Source organism: Mastigoproctus giganteus, chromosome 3, assembly GCF_048544385.1.
Source record: "Mastigoproctus giganteus isolate SK-2022 chromosome 3, ASM4854438v1, whole genome shotgun sequence".
NCBI classification, from domain to species: domain Eukaryota; kingdom Metazoa; phylum Arthropoda; class Arachnida; order Uropygi; family Thelyphonidae; genus Mastigoproctus; species Mastigoproctus giganteus.
Window position 1 is genome coordinate 7,276,439 of NC_143577.1, and position 16,929 is coordinate 7,293,367.

The following is a 16,929-nucleotide window of genomic DNA, read 5'->3' on the forward strand; positions in this document are numbered from 1 at the left end:
GAGTTGATACATTGCTCTGGGGTTGCTGTTTCCCATATGTAGTACTTTACATTTGTCAATGTTAAACATTTGCCACCTCTCAGCCCATCTACTCAACCTTTCCAGATCCTGTTGCAGCTGCATAGCATCAGCAGTGTCCTTAACAACCCTGCCAACCTTTGTATCGACTGCAAACTTGGACTTTTGGACTTAAATTAAGCTTGATATACCATCATCAATATTATTTATAAATATAGAAAACAATAATGGACCCAAGACTGAACCCTGAGGAACTCCACTAATAACATTAGTCCACGATGAGCATTGTCCATTGATTAGCACTCTTTGTTTTCTCCCCCTCAACCACCCCTTTATTCATAGCATAGCATTAGTTTGCCTCCAATGCCACACTGCTCCAATTTGTGCAGCAGTCTTCCATGTGCAACAGTATCAAAAGCCTTTATAAGATCCAAGTATATAATATCAAAGTTATTCCCTGCATCCAGTTCTTTGTGACTGCATCATAGTATCCAATCAAATTGGTCAGGCAAGACTTCCCCTTAATAAAACCATGCTGTGTCCGAGCTATAACTGAAGTCTTATATAGATGATCCTGCAGTGCTTCTTTAACCAGTGCCTCCATTAATTTTCCTGGAACAGAAGTTAAACGCACAAGTCTATAATTACTTGTGTCAGCCTTTGATCCTCCTTTGTGAATTGGGGTCACATTCGCACATCTCCAGTCTATGGGTGCCTCCCCCGAGTCCAAGGAAGATCTCATAATTATGGCTAAGGGTTTGCTTACTTCCTTTGCTGCCTCCTTTAATATAACTGGATAGATCCCATCCACCCCAGGTGCCTTTCTTGTGTTTATCATCAACAATTTCTCCTCCACTTTACTCTCAGTTATTACAAGATTATCTAGCTTACTGCCAGAGTTGAATACACCTCTGGCATTCCCTTCACTGAATAACTCTTCATATGTGAATGTGGATGCAAAATATTCATTTAGTTTGTTAGCTGCCTGAGCAGGATCATCAACAGTTGAACCATCGATATCAAGTGGACCAATCTGATTCATCCCCTGCCTTCTAGAGTTTACATAAGTAAAAAACTCTTTGCTGTTTTTGTTTGCATCCCTTGCCAAAGATTTCTCATAATTTGCCTTCGCCTGCCTAACCTGCTTTGTAACTTGGTTACAGATCAACTTATATCTATCATAGGATTCTGTTTCATGTGTCAATTTATACGTATCCCATGCATTTTTCTTCTCTTCCATATGTCTCATTAGATCATCTGACATCCATTTTGGCCTAAACCTTGAACAATATTTCTTAGTTGGTATGTAAAGTCTAGTAGTTTCCAAGATAAGTTCTTTGAACGCTTCCCATTTTGAATTTGCTGTTGGTAACATCATCAGTTGGTCCCACTGTATAGGATTTAAATACTGTCTCAGACCATCATAGTTGCCTGTACGAAAGCAATAACTCTTCCCTTTACCCCTGATGGTAGTTACCTCATTGAGTAAATCCCACTTCAGCACATTTTGATCACTGCTACCTAGTGGCTCCTTTATCTGCAAATTCTTAATGCATGAAGTATCACTACTGATAATCAAATCAAGAGTATTACTCCCTCTAGTTGCCTCCCAAACATGCTGATGTAGAAAACAATCATCCAATAAATCCACAAAAGCCTTGCTAGTGTGTGAGTGACCAACCCACAAATTCCAGTCAATATCTGGAAATTAAAATCCCCCATTAAAAGACTCTCTGATTAGTGGCCCACTCTATTTCCCTATACAGTTTCTTATTATACTCATCATAGTCATTAGGCCTATAGCACACTCCTACTCTCAATTTTGATCTCCCAATGCTTATGTCACACCAAACTGACTCGACACTGCACTATCCAGCGATGTTGACTGGCTTCACTTCCTTGGATTTTATGTGGTTCTTAACTAATAGCATAACCCCTCCTCCCTTCCTATCCTGTCTGTGCTTTCTGTAGATGCTGTATTTCCCAAATTCCAGTTCTGCATTCCTTATATCTGTGTGACACCACGTCTCTGATATCCCAACAATATCTGCTTTTGATGCTTTGAGCAATACCTCAAATTCATCAAATTTATTTACCAAACTCCTAGCATTGGTGTACACGCAAGTACACTTGCACCTGTTCCTATTCTTAGCTACCCTAACACAACCCATGTGTTTACTTGTACTGCAATGACTCCCAGCAGTCTCTGAAATATCCTGCATCTTGTTTTCCAGGCTTCTGCTCATTCCAATAGAAGCAGTGCAAGAATCACTTTCATCTCTGCCAGTGGCTACTGTTAATCTATTCAGGCATGTGATGGTTAACACAATGCTCTGAAGCAGTGCATATCACGTGCTTGTTGATTACACATATTAGTTGTAGTAGTAGTAGTCTCATGTGATGCAAGAAAGCATGTGTATGAGCTTATGCAGCATCGGCCAAAAAAAAAAAAAAAAAAATCACACCATTATCTTCAAATGCCTGTCCAGTTCCTACTTTAATTTATTCAACCTATCAACTTCCACAATGACAGATGGAAGTTTGTTCCAGCAATTAACCACCCGCTGGCTAAAGGCAAATTTCTGCACATCTATTCTACATCTGTCCTTTCTTAATTTGAATTTATGCCCCCTTTGGTTCGTAATCTGAACAAGTGGAAGGATCCCATCAGAATTCAGCGTGCTCAACCCATTCAAGACCTTATACACCTCAATCAAATCACCACGCAGGTGCCTAGTCTCCAGCCATTGCAATTTGCAGAACTTAAGCCTCTCTTGGTAAGAGGATCGCTTCATTCCCCTCACCAATCTTGTTGCCCTTCTCTGTACACGCTCAAGTAAATCTACATCCTTCCTAAAATGAGGCCTCCCGACCTGTACGCAGTACTCAAGGCGTGGCCTGACCATTGCCTTATACAGAGGGACAATCACCTCCTTTTCCCTGCTAGCAAAATTCCTATATATCATTGACAAAACTCCATGACCTGCCCTGGCTGCCTGTCTACATTGATCAGAAACTTCATATCTGACTGCACAATTACTCCCAGGTCTTTTTCATTTTCTACCACCTTAAGTGTAGTACCACACAGTTCGTACATTTCTCTGGGGTTACTTCTACCCATATGCAGTACTTTCCATTTGTGAAGGTTAAACTTCAGTTTCCACTTCTTAGCCCATCTTCCCAAATTATCTAGATCCTGTTGCAGTAGCACACTGCCATTACTGTCATTAACAACCCTGCCAACCTTTGTATCATCTGCAAACTTCGACATTAAGCCTGATATACCTTCATCAATATCATTGATAAATATACAAAACAACAGTGGACCCAACACTGAACCCTGTTCTACACTTAAGGTGGTAGAAAATGAAAAAGACCTGGAAGTAATTGTGCAGTCAGATATGAAGTTTTCTGAGCAATGTAGACAGGCTGCCAGGGCAGGTCATGGGGTTTTGTCAATGATATATAGGAATTTTGCTAGCAGGGAAAAGGAGGTGATTGTCCCTCTGTATAAGGCAATGGTCAGGCCACGCCTTGAGTACTGCGTACAGGTCTGGAGGTCTAATTTTAGGAAAGATGTAGATTTGCTTGAGCGTGTACAGAGAAGGGCAACAAGATTGGTGAGGGCAATGAAGGGATCCTCTTACCAAGAGAGGCTTAAGTTCTGCAAATTGCAGTGGCTGGAGACTAGGCCCCTGTGTGGTGATCTGATTGAGGTATATAAGGCCTTGAATGGGTTGAGCACGCTGAATTCTGATGGGATCCTTCCACTTGTTCAGATTAGAAACCTAAGGGGGCATAAATTCAAATTAAGAAAAGACAGATGTAGAATAGATGTGCGGAAATTTGCCTTTAGCCAGCGGGTGGTGAATTGCTGGAAGAAACTTCCATCTGTCGTTGTGGAAGTTGATAGGTTGAATAAATTTAAGGAGGAACTGGACAGGCATTTGGAGGGAATGGTGTGATTTTTTTTTTTTTTTTTTGGCTGATGCTGCATAATCTCATACATTTGATTTCTTGCATCACAGGCCACTACTACTACTACTATCTCTTTTCATGTATAGTAGTTTAAGTTGTTTAAATAGAATTCTCCTGTTAGTATTAACATGTCCTTCAATGCATTCATCAGAATATGTCATTATTCTTAAGCCAATCATTAGTGGCACTTTCCTATCATAAAAGTGAAATACTCAGAGAGCTTCTGTATTTCATAATATATTTTGACTCCATAGAAATATGATGTGTAAATTAACATATAATTAATTAAATAAATATCCTAACTGTATGTTTTTATTTTTTATTCAGTGGCTTTTTGTTGACTTATTTATTTTTAAAAGAAGCTGATAAGACGAATGGAAAAAATAAACTGGATTATGTTTTATGTTCATCGTTTCTGGAGGTAAGCTATGATATTTCACATAATTTTATCTCTTAGATCACTTTCTATATTGTAAAAAATTCAGGTGACATCTTGATGGATAACCTGATAATTAAAAAGATAGGTTTGCAGGTGAGGTGTGTAGGTACTCCTATTAAAATATCAGTTTTTCATCAATGATGTCACTTGAAAACAGCTTATCTTGTGTAGAATCATATTTATAAAACTCTCTACTAGTCTTTTCAATTGTTTTTCATTGCCTTTTGTTAAAATGATTAAAAGGCAAAAACTATCTGAAACCCTAGCTACTCTGCAACTTTTTTTACAATATTTTAAAAACAGAATCTGTTAAGCCTCCTTGCTCTGTTGCTATGCCATTTTATATAATTAGCATAAGCTTTATATAATATGGAGCTCCCTTTTAAAATATTAGCATAAAAATTACTTAAATGATTAAAAGGATTGTACAATTCGTATTTGACTTCATACTGATCTCTCATTAAACCTGTTTGAAAATATGATATCATAAACTTGTGGGTTGATGCCATAATATAAAACTAATGTGATATAAATAAATATAAGCTGTAAACCATTTAAAATTCTAAAAACTTTGAATCTAGGAAACTAATTGTTTACAAAAGAGTTTGGATTTTCTGGTGTATGATCAACAAAATCCATAAAAAGAAATTGCAATATTATATACAGGATGTTTCAGTTAATAGGCATTGGGTCAACCTTACTTATTTTAAGATTGACCCAATCAACAAAGTAAGATTGGGTCAATCTTACTTTGTTGCTATCTAAATGGCAACAAAGTGTTGCCATTTAGATGGTTATAATATATAAATTTAAATTTTGCAGAAATGCTTCTTTCTCAATGACAGAGTTGTTCCCTGCCATCAGTTAGCCTATAAATGTTAGAGGCATACATACATTCGAACATAAATTAATTTTATTTTAAGAAAAATTTAAAACAACCTGAACAGTAGCATGAATAGAGGCAACTCCAACTTCCCTCATGTAGCCAGCAGCTCCACCCAGCTAAATTCATACCGAAGAGTGAGCATTACATACAACCAGTGCTTTTTTTGGGATGGTACGGCATACCAGCACCTTTATTAACAGTGATGTGTGACACTTGGATGCAATACACTTCGAAATTTGTAATATTCCATAAATTTGTTTCACGTTTACCTGCTATTCAAATAAGCTTAAAGTTATTTGACTAAATTTGCATTTTTCACTGGCTATTGTTAAGATATTTTCTATATAAAACTTTATAACCATTTTTAGAATTATAAATTACTGTCAGACCTCTGTTTAATGAACTCCTTTTATTGCAATTTTATTTATTTATTTTTTTTGAAATCCCCTTGGAAGTTATATTTAAAATACAGTAGTGTCCATTGAGCGAAGAAAAGTTTCAGATAACAAACGGATTAGGACAGACTTAACTCAGTGAGCACTGTTCACTTTTGTGGCCTTCAGTGCTGCTGCTTGGATTAAGAGAGCTAATGGGATTACCATTCTTCAACTTAGTGGTACTCGTAAAACCTATCTGACCACCTGTTCCACATATGGAGAAGTCACGCTGGTCGACAGTGAGCAAATCAAGGGGTATTCCTGATGCTGACAATGGGCTTTGGTCAACCTTCTACAGCAGTGGTGTCCAACCTTTTCCCATACAGGTGCCATATTCAAAAAAATTCAAAGTTAGATTTTTTTCACAGGCTGCTCTGAGTGATTTGGGAAAAATTAATGTTACATTTTCCATACCTGGGTCCCGATGGTATTTCTCAACTTGTTCTCAAAACCTGTACTCCCGAGCTTAGTTCTGTTCTGTCACCTTTCTTTTTTCACTTTCTTATTCTAAAGGTGTTTCCCCTTCTGCTTGGAAATTTGCTCCTATCCTGCCAGTTCCCTAAAAGGGTGACAAATTCCTCCCATTCAATTGTCCCATTGCATTCTACTCTTTTTAAAGTAGTGGAGAAATCCATTACCACCAACTCCTGAACTATCTAGAAACCTTCCATCTGATCAATGATTACCAATGTGGATTCTGTCAGCATCGATCCACTGGTGATATAAATTGTGGAAAAGTTTAGTGAAGCTCAAGTAGTTGCTCTTGATATTTCAAAGGCTTTGGATTAATGGTTTTAATAAGTTTCTATCTTATGGATTGCCAATTATTTTTTGTAATATGTTGTCCAGTTTTTTTCTCTGAGTGTTCACTCAGAGAAAAAAACTGGGTGATAGGTAGCTCTCTGTCTTCTACAGTAATGCTAGTGTTCCCCAAGTCCAGTTCTTTCGCCTACTCTTTTCCTCTTTTTTATAAATGACCTTCCTCATAACGAAGAAGGTACTATGAATCCTATCCATAGTTTTGCTGATAACAGCACATTGCATTCCACCTTCCACTTCTCAAATATCCATGACCAATTCCTTAAATGCTATTGTCCAGGTAATTCTCCAGTGCATTGTCCAGATGATTGCACAGATTCTCAATGGAATTCATGTCCACAACTGCACATAGCAGATACTGCATTCTTGTGTACTTTAATGCCCTGTGGGCTGTAGTATTATCATCTTTGGAACAGCTGGTCTCTATCAGAGTCCATTAGCATTGTATTCTTATGGGCACATAACATGTTTTCTTGACACCACAAAAACAAATTTATCTGTTCTGCTTGCACACAAGATGCTGGTGGATTACCACACAGCTATGTAAACAGTGTTTTTCAACCTTTCTCGGCACCTCCGTAGCCAGGTGGGCAGGAGCAGCAGTGCGTAGCACATACTTCTTGATTAGATCGGGGTTCGAGCCCGTGACCACCAAATACGGAGGGTGCGGAAAGGTCAGCGAATGACCACCGCATATCCCCGGAGCAATATAGCCTTAGTTGCTAATGCTCCTGAAAAAAAAAAAACCAAATAATCAACCTTTCTCTCCAAAGTGCCCCATTACTGACAATTTTGATATATACACAATATATACAATTTAGGCTTTCAAAATCAGCTACACTGGTGTACACCCAAGGTATTATCTCAATGGGTATACGAATACCACCATTTGAGAAACACTGGTTGTATTGAACTTATTAGCATTAGCATTAGTAGAGGCATACCAGCATTAGCATTAATAGAGGCATATGATGCAAGAAAGCAAGCTTATGCAGCATCAGCCAAAAAAAAAAAAAAAACCCTCCCATTTCACCCCTCCATTCATTCCAAATGCCTGTCCAGCTCAGCCTTAAATTTATTTAGGCTATCAACTTCCACAACAAAAGATGGAAGTCTGTTCCACCAATCAACTACCCGCTGGCTAAAGGCAAATTTCTGCACATCTATTCTACAAGTGTCTTTCCTCAATTTGAATCTGTGGCCCCTCAGGTTCCTAATCTGAGCAAGAGGAAGAATACCATCAACAATCAGCATGCTCAACCCATTCAAGGCTTTATACACCTCAATCAGATCACCTTGCAGGTGCCTACTCTTCAGGTGCTGTAATTTGCAGAACTTAAGCCTTTCTTGGTAAGAGCGCCAATTTGTTCCCCTCGCCAATCTTGTTGCCCTTCTTTGTACTCATTCTAGTAACTCTACATCTTTCCGAAAATGAGGCTTCCAGATCTGTACATAGGTGTGGCCTGACCATTACCTTTTATAACGGTGCATGTATACCTGCGTGTACACCAATGCTAGGAGTTTGGTAAATAAAATTGATGAATTTGAGGTATTGCTCAAAACATCAAAGGCAGATATTGTTGGGATATCAGAGACGTGGTGTCACACAGATATAAGTAATGCGGAACTGGAATTTGGGGAATACAATGTGTATAGAAAGGATAGACAGGACAGGAGGGGAGGAGGGGTTATGCTATTAATTAAGAAACACATAAGGTCCAAGGAAGTGAAGCCAGTCGACATCGATGGACAGGGCAGTGTCGAGTCAGTTTGGTGTGACATAAGCATAGGGAAATCAAAATTGAGAGTAGGAGTGTGCTATAGGCCTAATGACTCTGATGAGTATAATAAGATATTGTACAGGGAAATAGAGTGGGCCAGTAAATCAGAGAGTCTTATAATGGGGGATTTTAATTTCCCAGATATTGACTGGAATTTGTGGGTTGGTCACTCGCACACTAGCAAGGCTTTTGTGGATTTATTGGATGATTGTTTTCTACATCAGCATGTTCGTGAGGCAACAAGAGGGAGCAATATTCTTGATCTGATTATCAGTAGTGATTCTTCATGCATTAAGAATCTGCAGATAAATGAACCACTAGGTGGCAGTGATCACAGTGTGCTGAAGTGGGATTTACTCAAGGAGGTAACTACCATCAGAGGTAAAGGGAAGGGTTTTTGTTTTCGTAAAGGCGACTATGATGGTCTGAGACAGTATTTAAATTCTATACAGTGGGACCAACTGATGATGTTACCAACAGCAAACTCAAAATGGGAAGCATTCAAGGAACTAATCTTGGTGGCTACCAGGCTTTACATACCAACTAAGAAATATTGTTCAAGGTTTAGGCCTAAATGGTTGTCAGATGAACTAATGAGACATGTGGCAGAGAAGAAAAATGCATGGGATACATACAAATTAATGGGTGACATGGAAGCCTATGATAGATATAAGTTGGTCTGTAACCAAGTCACAAAGGAGATTAGGCAGGCAAAGGCAGACTACGAAAAATCCTTGGCAAAGGATGCAAAGAAAAACAGAAAAGAGTTCTTTACATATTTAAACTCAAGAAGGAAAGGGATGAATCAGATTGGTCCACTGGATATTGATGGTTCAACAGTTGAGGATCCTGCTCAGGTGGCTAACAATCTAAACGAGTATTTTGCATCTACATTCACGCATGAGGAGTTATTCAGGAAGGAGAATGATGTAGGTAAAGTAAACATTGGCAGTGAGCTGGATGATTTTGTAATAACTGAGAGGAAAGTGGAGGAGAGATTGTTGAGGATAAACATAAAAAAGGCACCTGGGGTGGATGGGCTCTATCCAGTTATATTAAAGGAGGCAGCAAAGGAAGTAAGCAAACCCCTAGCCATAATTATGAGAGCTTCTTTGGACTCAGGGGAGGTACCCATAGACTGGAGATGTGCAAATGTAACCCCAATTCACAAAGGAGGATCAAAGGCTGACACAAGTAATTATAGACTTGTTAGTTTAACTTCTGTTCCAGGTAAATTAATGGAGGCACTGGTTAAAGAAGCACTGCAGGATCATCTAGACAAGAATTCAGTTATAGCTCACATGCAGCATGGTTTTGTTAAAGGCAGGTCTTGCCTGACCAATTTGATTGGATACTATGATGTAGTCACAAAAGAACTGGATGCAGGGAATAACTTTGATATTATATATTTGGATCTTAGAAAGGCTTTTGATACTGTTGCACATGGAAGACTGCTGCACAAATTGGAGCAGTGTGGCATTGGAGGCAAATTGCTGCTATGGATAAGGGGATGGTTGAGTGGCAGAAGACAGAGAGTGGTAATCAATGGACACTGCTCAACGTGGACTAATGTTATTAGTGGAGTTCCTCGGGGTTCAGTGTTGGGTCCGTTGTTGTTTTCGGTGTTTATGAATGATATTGATGATGGGATATCAAGTTTAGTGTCCAAGTTTGCAGATGATACAAAGGTTGGCAGGGTTGTCAAGGACACTACTGACACTACACTGCTGCAACAGGATCTGGAAAGGTTGAGCAGATGGGCTGAGAGGTGGCAAATGAAGTTTAACATTGACAAATGTAAAGTACTACATATGGGAAACAGTAACCCCAGAGCAACGTATCAACTCTGCATTACTACACTGACAGTGGTGGAGAATGAAAAGGACCTGGGGGTAATTGTGCAGGCAGATATGAAGTTCTCTGAGCAGTGCAGACGAGCTGCAAGAGTAGCTCATGGTGTCTTGTCAATGATATACAGGAATTTTTCTAGCAGGGATAAGGAGGTGATTATTCCCTTGTATAAGGCAATGGTTAGGCCACATCTTGAGTACTGTATACAGGTCTGGAGGCCTCATTTCAAGAAGGATGTAGAGCTGCTGGAACGGGTACAGAGAAGGGCAACAAGATTAGTGAATGGAACAAAGGGTTGCTCTTACGAAGAAAGGCTTAAGTTTTGCAAATTACAGAGTCTGGAGACTAGGCACCGGCGAGGTGATTTTTTTTTTTTTTTTTTTTTTTTTTTTTTTGATTTGGTAGTTGTTGGCACATCGGCTTCTGTGGCCATATTGCACCTCCCAAGGTTTTTGCAGTACTTTGATCCAAGCCCGAGGCGGGAATCGAACCCGCGACCTTTGGGTTGCCGGGCAGGTACTTTACCCACTCGGCTAGCCCGGTCGGCACCGGCGAGGTGATCTGATAGAGGTGTATAAGGCTTTGAATGGTTTGAGCATGCTCAATGCCAATGGGATTCTTCATCTTGCTCAGAATAATCACCTCAGAGGGCATAAATTCAAATTGAGGAAGGACGGATGTCGGATAGATGTGCGGAAAGTTGCCTTTGGCCAGCGGGTGGTTGGTTGGTTGGTGGAACCGACTTCCATCACTTGTTGTTGAAGTTGATAGCCTAAACAAATTTAAAGCTCAACTGGACAGGTATTTCGAAAGAACGGAGGGGTGAAATGGGAGTGGTGTGTGTTTTTTTTTTTTGGCTGATGCTGAATAAGCTTGCTTTCTTGTATCATATGCCTCTACTAATGCTAATGCTAACAGTTAAACACCTCCCTTTCCCTGCTAGCAAAATTCCTATATATCATTCGCAAGACTCCATGACCTGCCCTGGCAGCCCTTCTGCACTGCTCAGCGAACTTCATATTTGACTGCACAATTACCCCAGGTCTTTTTCACTTTCCACTTCCCTAAGCGTAGTGCCACACAGTTGGTACGTTTCTCTTTGGTTATTGCTACCCATATACAGTACTTTGCATTTTTCAATGTTAAACTTCAGTTGCCACTTTTCAGCTCATTTGCCCAACTTATCTAGATCCAGTTGGAGTAGCATACTCTCTTTCCGTAGCCGAGTGGTCAGGAGCATGAGTGCAGTAGCACATGCTCTTTGGGTAGACCGGGGTTCAAGCCCCTGACTGCTGAATATGGTCGATCTGCCAACCTGCACTGGACCAGTATGGCAGATTATGGTCCATTTCCCTCAGCATGAATTGTTAAGGAGGCTTCCATCCTGCAGGTTGATAATGGCTGCACTTTACCTTTTACTGTCTTTACTGTCGATAACAACCCTGCCAACCTTTATCATCTGCAATCTTGGACATTAAACCTGATATACCTTCATCAATATCATTGATAAATATACAAAACGACAATGGGCTCATCACCGAACCCCGGGGAACTCCACTAATAACATTTGTCCATGAAGAACAGTGTCCATTGATTACCACTCTCTGTCATCCCTCACTCAACCATTCCTTTATCCATTGTAGCAACTTACCCTTAATGCCATACCTCTCCAATTTGTACAGCAGTCTTCCATGTGCAACAGTATCAAAAGCTTTCCTGAAATCCAAGTATATGATATTAAAATTATTTTTGGCATTCAGTTCATTTGTGACCACAGCATAGTATCCAATAAAATTGGTCAGAGAAGACCTTCCTTTAACAAACCCATGCTGTGTCTTAACTGTTACTGCAGACATGTTTAGATAATCCTGCAGTGCTTCTTTAACCAGTGATTCCATTATTTTCCCCAGAACACAAATTAAACTAATAGGTCTATATTTACCTGTGTCACCTTTTGAACCCCCTTTGTGAACTGGGGATGTATTTGCACATCTCCAGTCCATGGGGATCTCCCCTGACTGTAAGGAGGCTCTTATAATTATGGCTAAGGGTTTTCTTACGACCCTTGCTGCCTTCTTCGGCACCTCCGTAGCCAGGTGGGCAGGAGCAGCTGTGGGTAGCACATGCTTCTTGATTAGACCGGGGTTCGAGCCCGTGACCACCAAATATGGAGGATGCGGAAAGGTCAGGGAATGACCACCGCATATCCCCGGAGCAATATGGCCTTAGTTGTTAATGCTCCTAAAAACCAAACAGCAACAGCTGCCTTCTTTATTATATCTGGATAGATTCCATCTGCCTCAGGTGCTTTTTTTATCTTTAACTTCAACAATTTCTCCTCCACTTTGCTCTCAGTTATTACAAAATCACTTAGCTGATTGTTAGAGTTTGATAAAATTCTGGCACTCCCCTCATTGAATAACTCCTCATGTGGGAATGTTGATGCAAAATACGCATTCAGTTTATAAGCTACCTGAGCATGATCATCGATAGTCAACCCATCTATGTTTAGTGGTCCCATCTGATTCATGCCTTTCCTTCTAGAGTTTACATGGCGCCTCCGTAGCCAGGTGGGAAGGAGCAGTGGGTAGCACACGCTTCTTGATTAGACCGGGGTTCGAGCCCGTCACCACCAAATGCGGAGGATGCGGAAAGGTCAGGGAATGACTACTGCATATCCCGGAATAATATGGCCTTAGTTGCTAATGCTCCTAAAAACCAAACAACAACAACTAGAGTTTACATAAGTAAAGAACTCTTTGCTGTTTTTCTTTGCATCCTTTGCCAAGGATTTCTCCTAATCTGCCTTTGCCTGCCTAACCTCCTTTGTGACTTGATTACAAACTAGTTTATATCTGCTATAGGCTTCTGTTTCAACTGATACTTTATATGTATCCCATACATTTTTCTTCTCTGCTATGAGCCTCATTAGTTCATCTGATATAGTTCATCTGATATTCATTTAGGCCTAAACCTTGAACAGTATTTCTTAATCGGAATGATTAGCCTAGTAGCCTCCAAAATTAAGTCCCATTTATAATTCAACATTGCATTGTCCACGAACATCAATTAGATGCACTTCCTTAGATTTTATGTTTCTTATCTAACAGCATAACACCTTCTCTCTTCCTGTCCGGTCTATCCTTTCTGTACACATTATACTACCCAAATTTCAATTCTGCACTGCTTATGTCTGTGTGACACCACATCTCTGATATCCCAACAATATCCGCCTTGGATGACTTGACAAGCACTTCAAGCTCATAAAATTTATTAATTATACTCTTAGCATTGGTTTGCTTGCAAGTATATATGCACCTGTTTCTACTCTTAGTTATGCTAATACAGCCCATGTATTTATTTGTCCCATTATGACTCCCAGCAGGCCTGGAAATCTCCATTGCCTTTCTTTCCAGGCTGCTTCCCATTTTAATAGAATGAGCAGCAGCCTGGAAAGAAAGGCAATGTTAACCTTTTAGTCTGTGGCCACTGTTAACCTTTTAGTCTGTGTATCTCCCCAAGCTAACAGTTTTCTGTCCCATCTAACAATGCCTCGATAGCTTAAGCAAATATTCTTGCACCCTTTCTATTTAAGTGTATCCCATCCCTGTAGAAGCAGTCTCACCTGTCGACAAGCACAGAACAGAGTGAAAAAAATTCTACCCCTTGAACCTTGCACAATTTCTCCAGGGCTGAATTGATCGATAAGGCTCTCATCATATACTCCCTCCTATTGTGTCTGGGCAGAATTGCAGGCACTTTCACATTTAACCCTAACTTGTTACTTTTTTTCAACATTGACCTGTACTTGTTGAGTAAATCTGCAGATCTCTTACTCTTAATGTCATTAGTTCCAACTTCTACTACAATATCATCTTTTGTGCCCTAAAAGATGATATCTGCTCTGCAACATCATCAACCTTTGTCCCTGGCAGACATACCCTTGCCCCGGTCCATCTATCCTTGCATAGTATATTCCCCATCTCCCTAACAGTAGAGTCACCAACAATAACTAGTTCCTTTGGGACCAGCATATTCTGCCTTGGAGATTGCCTCTGTGTTGCCTGATGCACAGGAGTGAGCTCTGCCGTTGAGCTGGGCAGCTGAGAGCTGGATGGGCCCCTCATATTAATTTATTTGAATGCATTTACCCGACACCTCAAGCTCTCATAGATGCCCATCAGAACGCTGAGTTGCCACCTAATTTCTTGACACTCTAGGCATTTAGCCCACACAAAGCCCACACATATAAATTATGTGATGAATCATAAATACAGTATATTAAATAGAATGCAAGTATGCTTACTTTAAAATTACATAACTTTATATGTATACTGTATTTATATTATTTACAACAGCTTGTAATGTTGTTCATTTTTAAATCAATCAAAAATCACTAAATATAGTCTAAATCTGGTGCTATCCAGAATCATCTTTTTAGAATGTCCAATTTAGTTACAGTGAAAAGTTTTTCTGATAGCTTTTCACCTTTTTGCATTATTAACACTAGCTGGCTCACTTCATCTCTTTGATGCAAACAAAAAGAGAAATTGAACCTACCTACACAGTAAACTAATATCAATCACTAGGACACAAAATGCACATAAATAATAATAATAATATTATTATTATTAGCTACATGGTGCAAGGAAGCCTGAGGCTTATGCTGCACCAGCCAAAAACAAAAAAAAATTTCCAAGTTACCCTGAGAGAGAGAGAGAGAGAGAGAGAGAGAGAGAGAGAGAGAGAGAGAGAGAGAAAGAGAGAGAGAGTCAAAAGTCAAAGGGAATCACCAAGAAAGAGAAGAATGAGGATATCTAGCTCAGGACCCTGGGTGTGCCAAGCCCATACTCACCAGATGTGAGCCCCTGGGAGTAATATGTGAACCAAAATTGAACTGAAAACAGAATTGCTGAGCACTATGCAGCTAAAAAAAAAACTCCCTGTTAGCAAATGATAGTTCCTCAAGAGAAGTTTTATAAACAACACTTAATAAGTTTCAGCTAATTAGAACCCCTCAAGCAGCTGTTTTCTTTTCAATAACACTGCTGGGCAGTATGATATATAAAGCATATATTTTTGTAATATGCAAGAAATGGTGTAGTGATTGCTTTGATGTATTTTCCACCTACAGTATTGAGTGACCATAGCATTTTACAGCTTTGAACACAGTAATCTTGTAGCCAAACAGAAAATTAACACAGAGAAATAAATTACCCATGGACACAAAAATAACTTTTTGGGCAATAAACAGACAGCTTTCAAAATTTCTCCTTGTCATAAACTAATGTTGCTTTGCAGCATTTCCAGTCTGACTGGCAGTTCAGCATTTTCTGGTTAACTACAGTATCAGTTAAAAGTCAATTAAAATCAGAGAACATGCCTTTGAAAGCAAGTACCATGAATTGCAGTTGATTGTAAAATATAATTTAGGGATTTCAGTAAAAAAAAAAATTTTTTGAAGGGGTCTCCAACCACCCAAACACCCCTTAATGGGTAATTCCTCCTAAGGCATTTGGAGTGAATAGGATTGTCATAGGGGAACAGAGTGCAACTCTGCCGAAGGTATCAAAATATATAGAACATTATAGTGAACAAGTGCTGAGTGAACTGCACTATAACAGAGGACAGCTGCACTTCAACTAATGGTTCTTTTTCTTGAAAATTCTTTATATCCTTAGTAAAAACGAAGTTAAGAATATTATTTCCCTTTTTGTATACCTTTCGTGTTGATATAATAAGATCCAGAAATGTGCTACTTGGTAAATGACCTATCTACAAGCTCCATCTATTCTGAAATGAAAGCCCCATCCACAAAGACACCATATACAAATATGGTGTCTTTGTTTTATCACCCATGCAATACATTTCTGCTTAGTCTCTTACTCCATCTTTCCGCCTAAATTGTTATCACACTTATTTGATCATAACAGTTAGAATATACTCATAATCTAATTTTTCTTTTTCATTATTTACATCACACCTTACTAGAATATTTCAATATTATCGGCCAAGATAATTTTAAAAAATATATATAAACCTCTCCCTTCTCCTCTTTCTGTTATATCTGTCTCTTCTGTAACCTATATATCATATTCACATTATTATTTTAGGTTAACCCCTCCATACTTGTTAGTTCTGGGTTTTGAGGCTACTCTGCCAAAATATTTTACTGGTGGACCATTTGCAGATGGAGTTGGTGATAAGTACTGCAAAACAGAATGGTGGTGGAATGTACTCTACATTAACAATTTTGAAGAAAACATGGTAAGAATTTGTTTTTCAGTTGGTTAAACTCATTTCCTTTTTTAAAGCATGATTTTATGTTACTTGTTAGCATTTTGAATTAGATAACAAGATAAACCAGTTTTGGTCAGGATTTGGAATGGACACAGTTCTGGTTTTTTATACTTTGCCATACATGTATATTAACTGCCTTCTGCACATATTATCCCAACAACCATTCCAATTCATAATTTCTTTTATTTTGAGACCTGGTTTTGGTATATACGATTAGAGGCTCATCCAAGTAGGTGGCTATCAGGTTCAAACCCCCAACTCCTCTCCATATAGGATTCAATCAAAATTTAAAAAAAAATAAAGTAATTTTCTTTGGGTTACAGCAGCAGTTCTGATTCTCAACACCACCTCGCAAAAAAAAGATAAAAATCCTGGATCTATACCCATATAAGTTTCTAGAGGAAAAACATACTCTGTTAC

The 16,929-nt window shown here is 39.1% G+C and overlaps 2 protein-coding genes across 2 annotated transcripts in view; both read left to right on the forward strand.

Moving 5' to 3' along the window:
- The window catches only part of LOC150087634 (O-acyltransferase like protein-like), a 252,648-nt gene extending 236,193 nt beyond the window's left edge, over positions 1–16,455 (forward strand). The window contains exons 13-14 of the mRNA XM_090369839.1: positions 4,324–4,417; positions 16,323–16,455. Coding sequence (XP_090225965.1) covers positions 4,324–4,417; positions 16,323–16,358 — 130 coding nt within the window. The 3' untranslated portion in view covers positions 16,359–16,455. The remainder of the gene's footprint in view (positions 1–4,323; positions 4,418–16,322) is intronic.
- LOC150087635 (O-acyltransferase like protein-like) overlaps positions 16,400–16,929 on the forward strand; it is a 50,275-nt gene continuing 49,745 nt past the window's right edge. The window contains exon 1 of the mRNA XM_090369840.1: positions 16,400–16,476. Coding sequence (XP_090225966.1) covers positions 16,400–16,476 — 77 coding nt within the window. The remainder of the gene's footprint in view (positions 16,477–16,929) is intronic.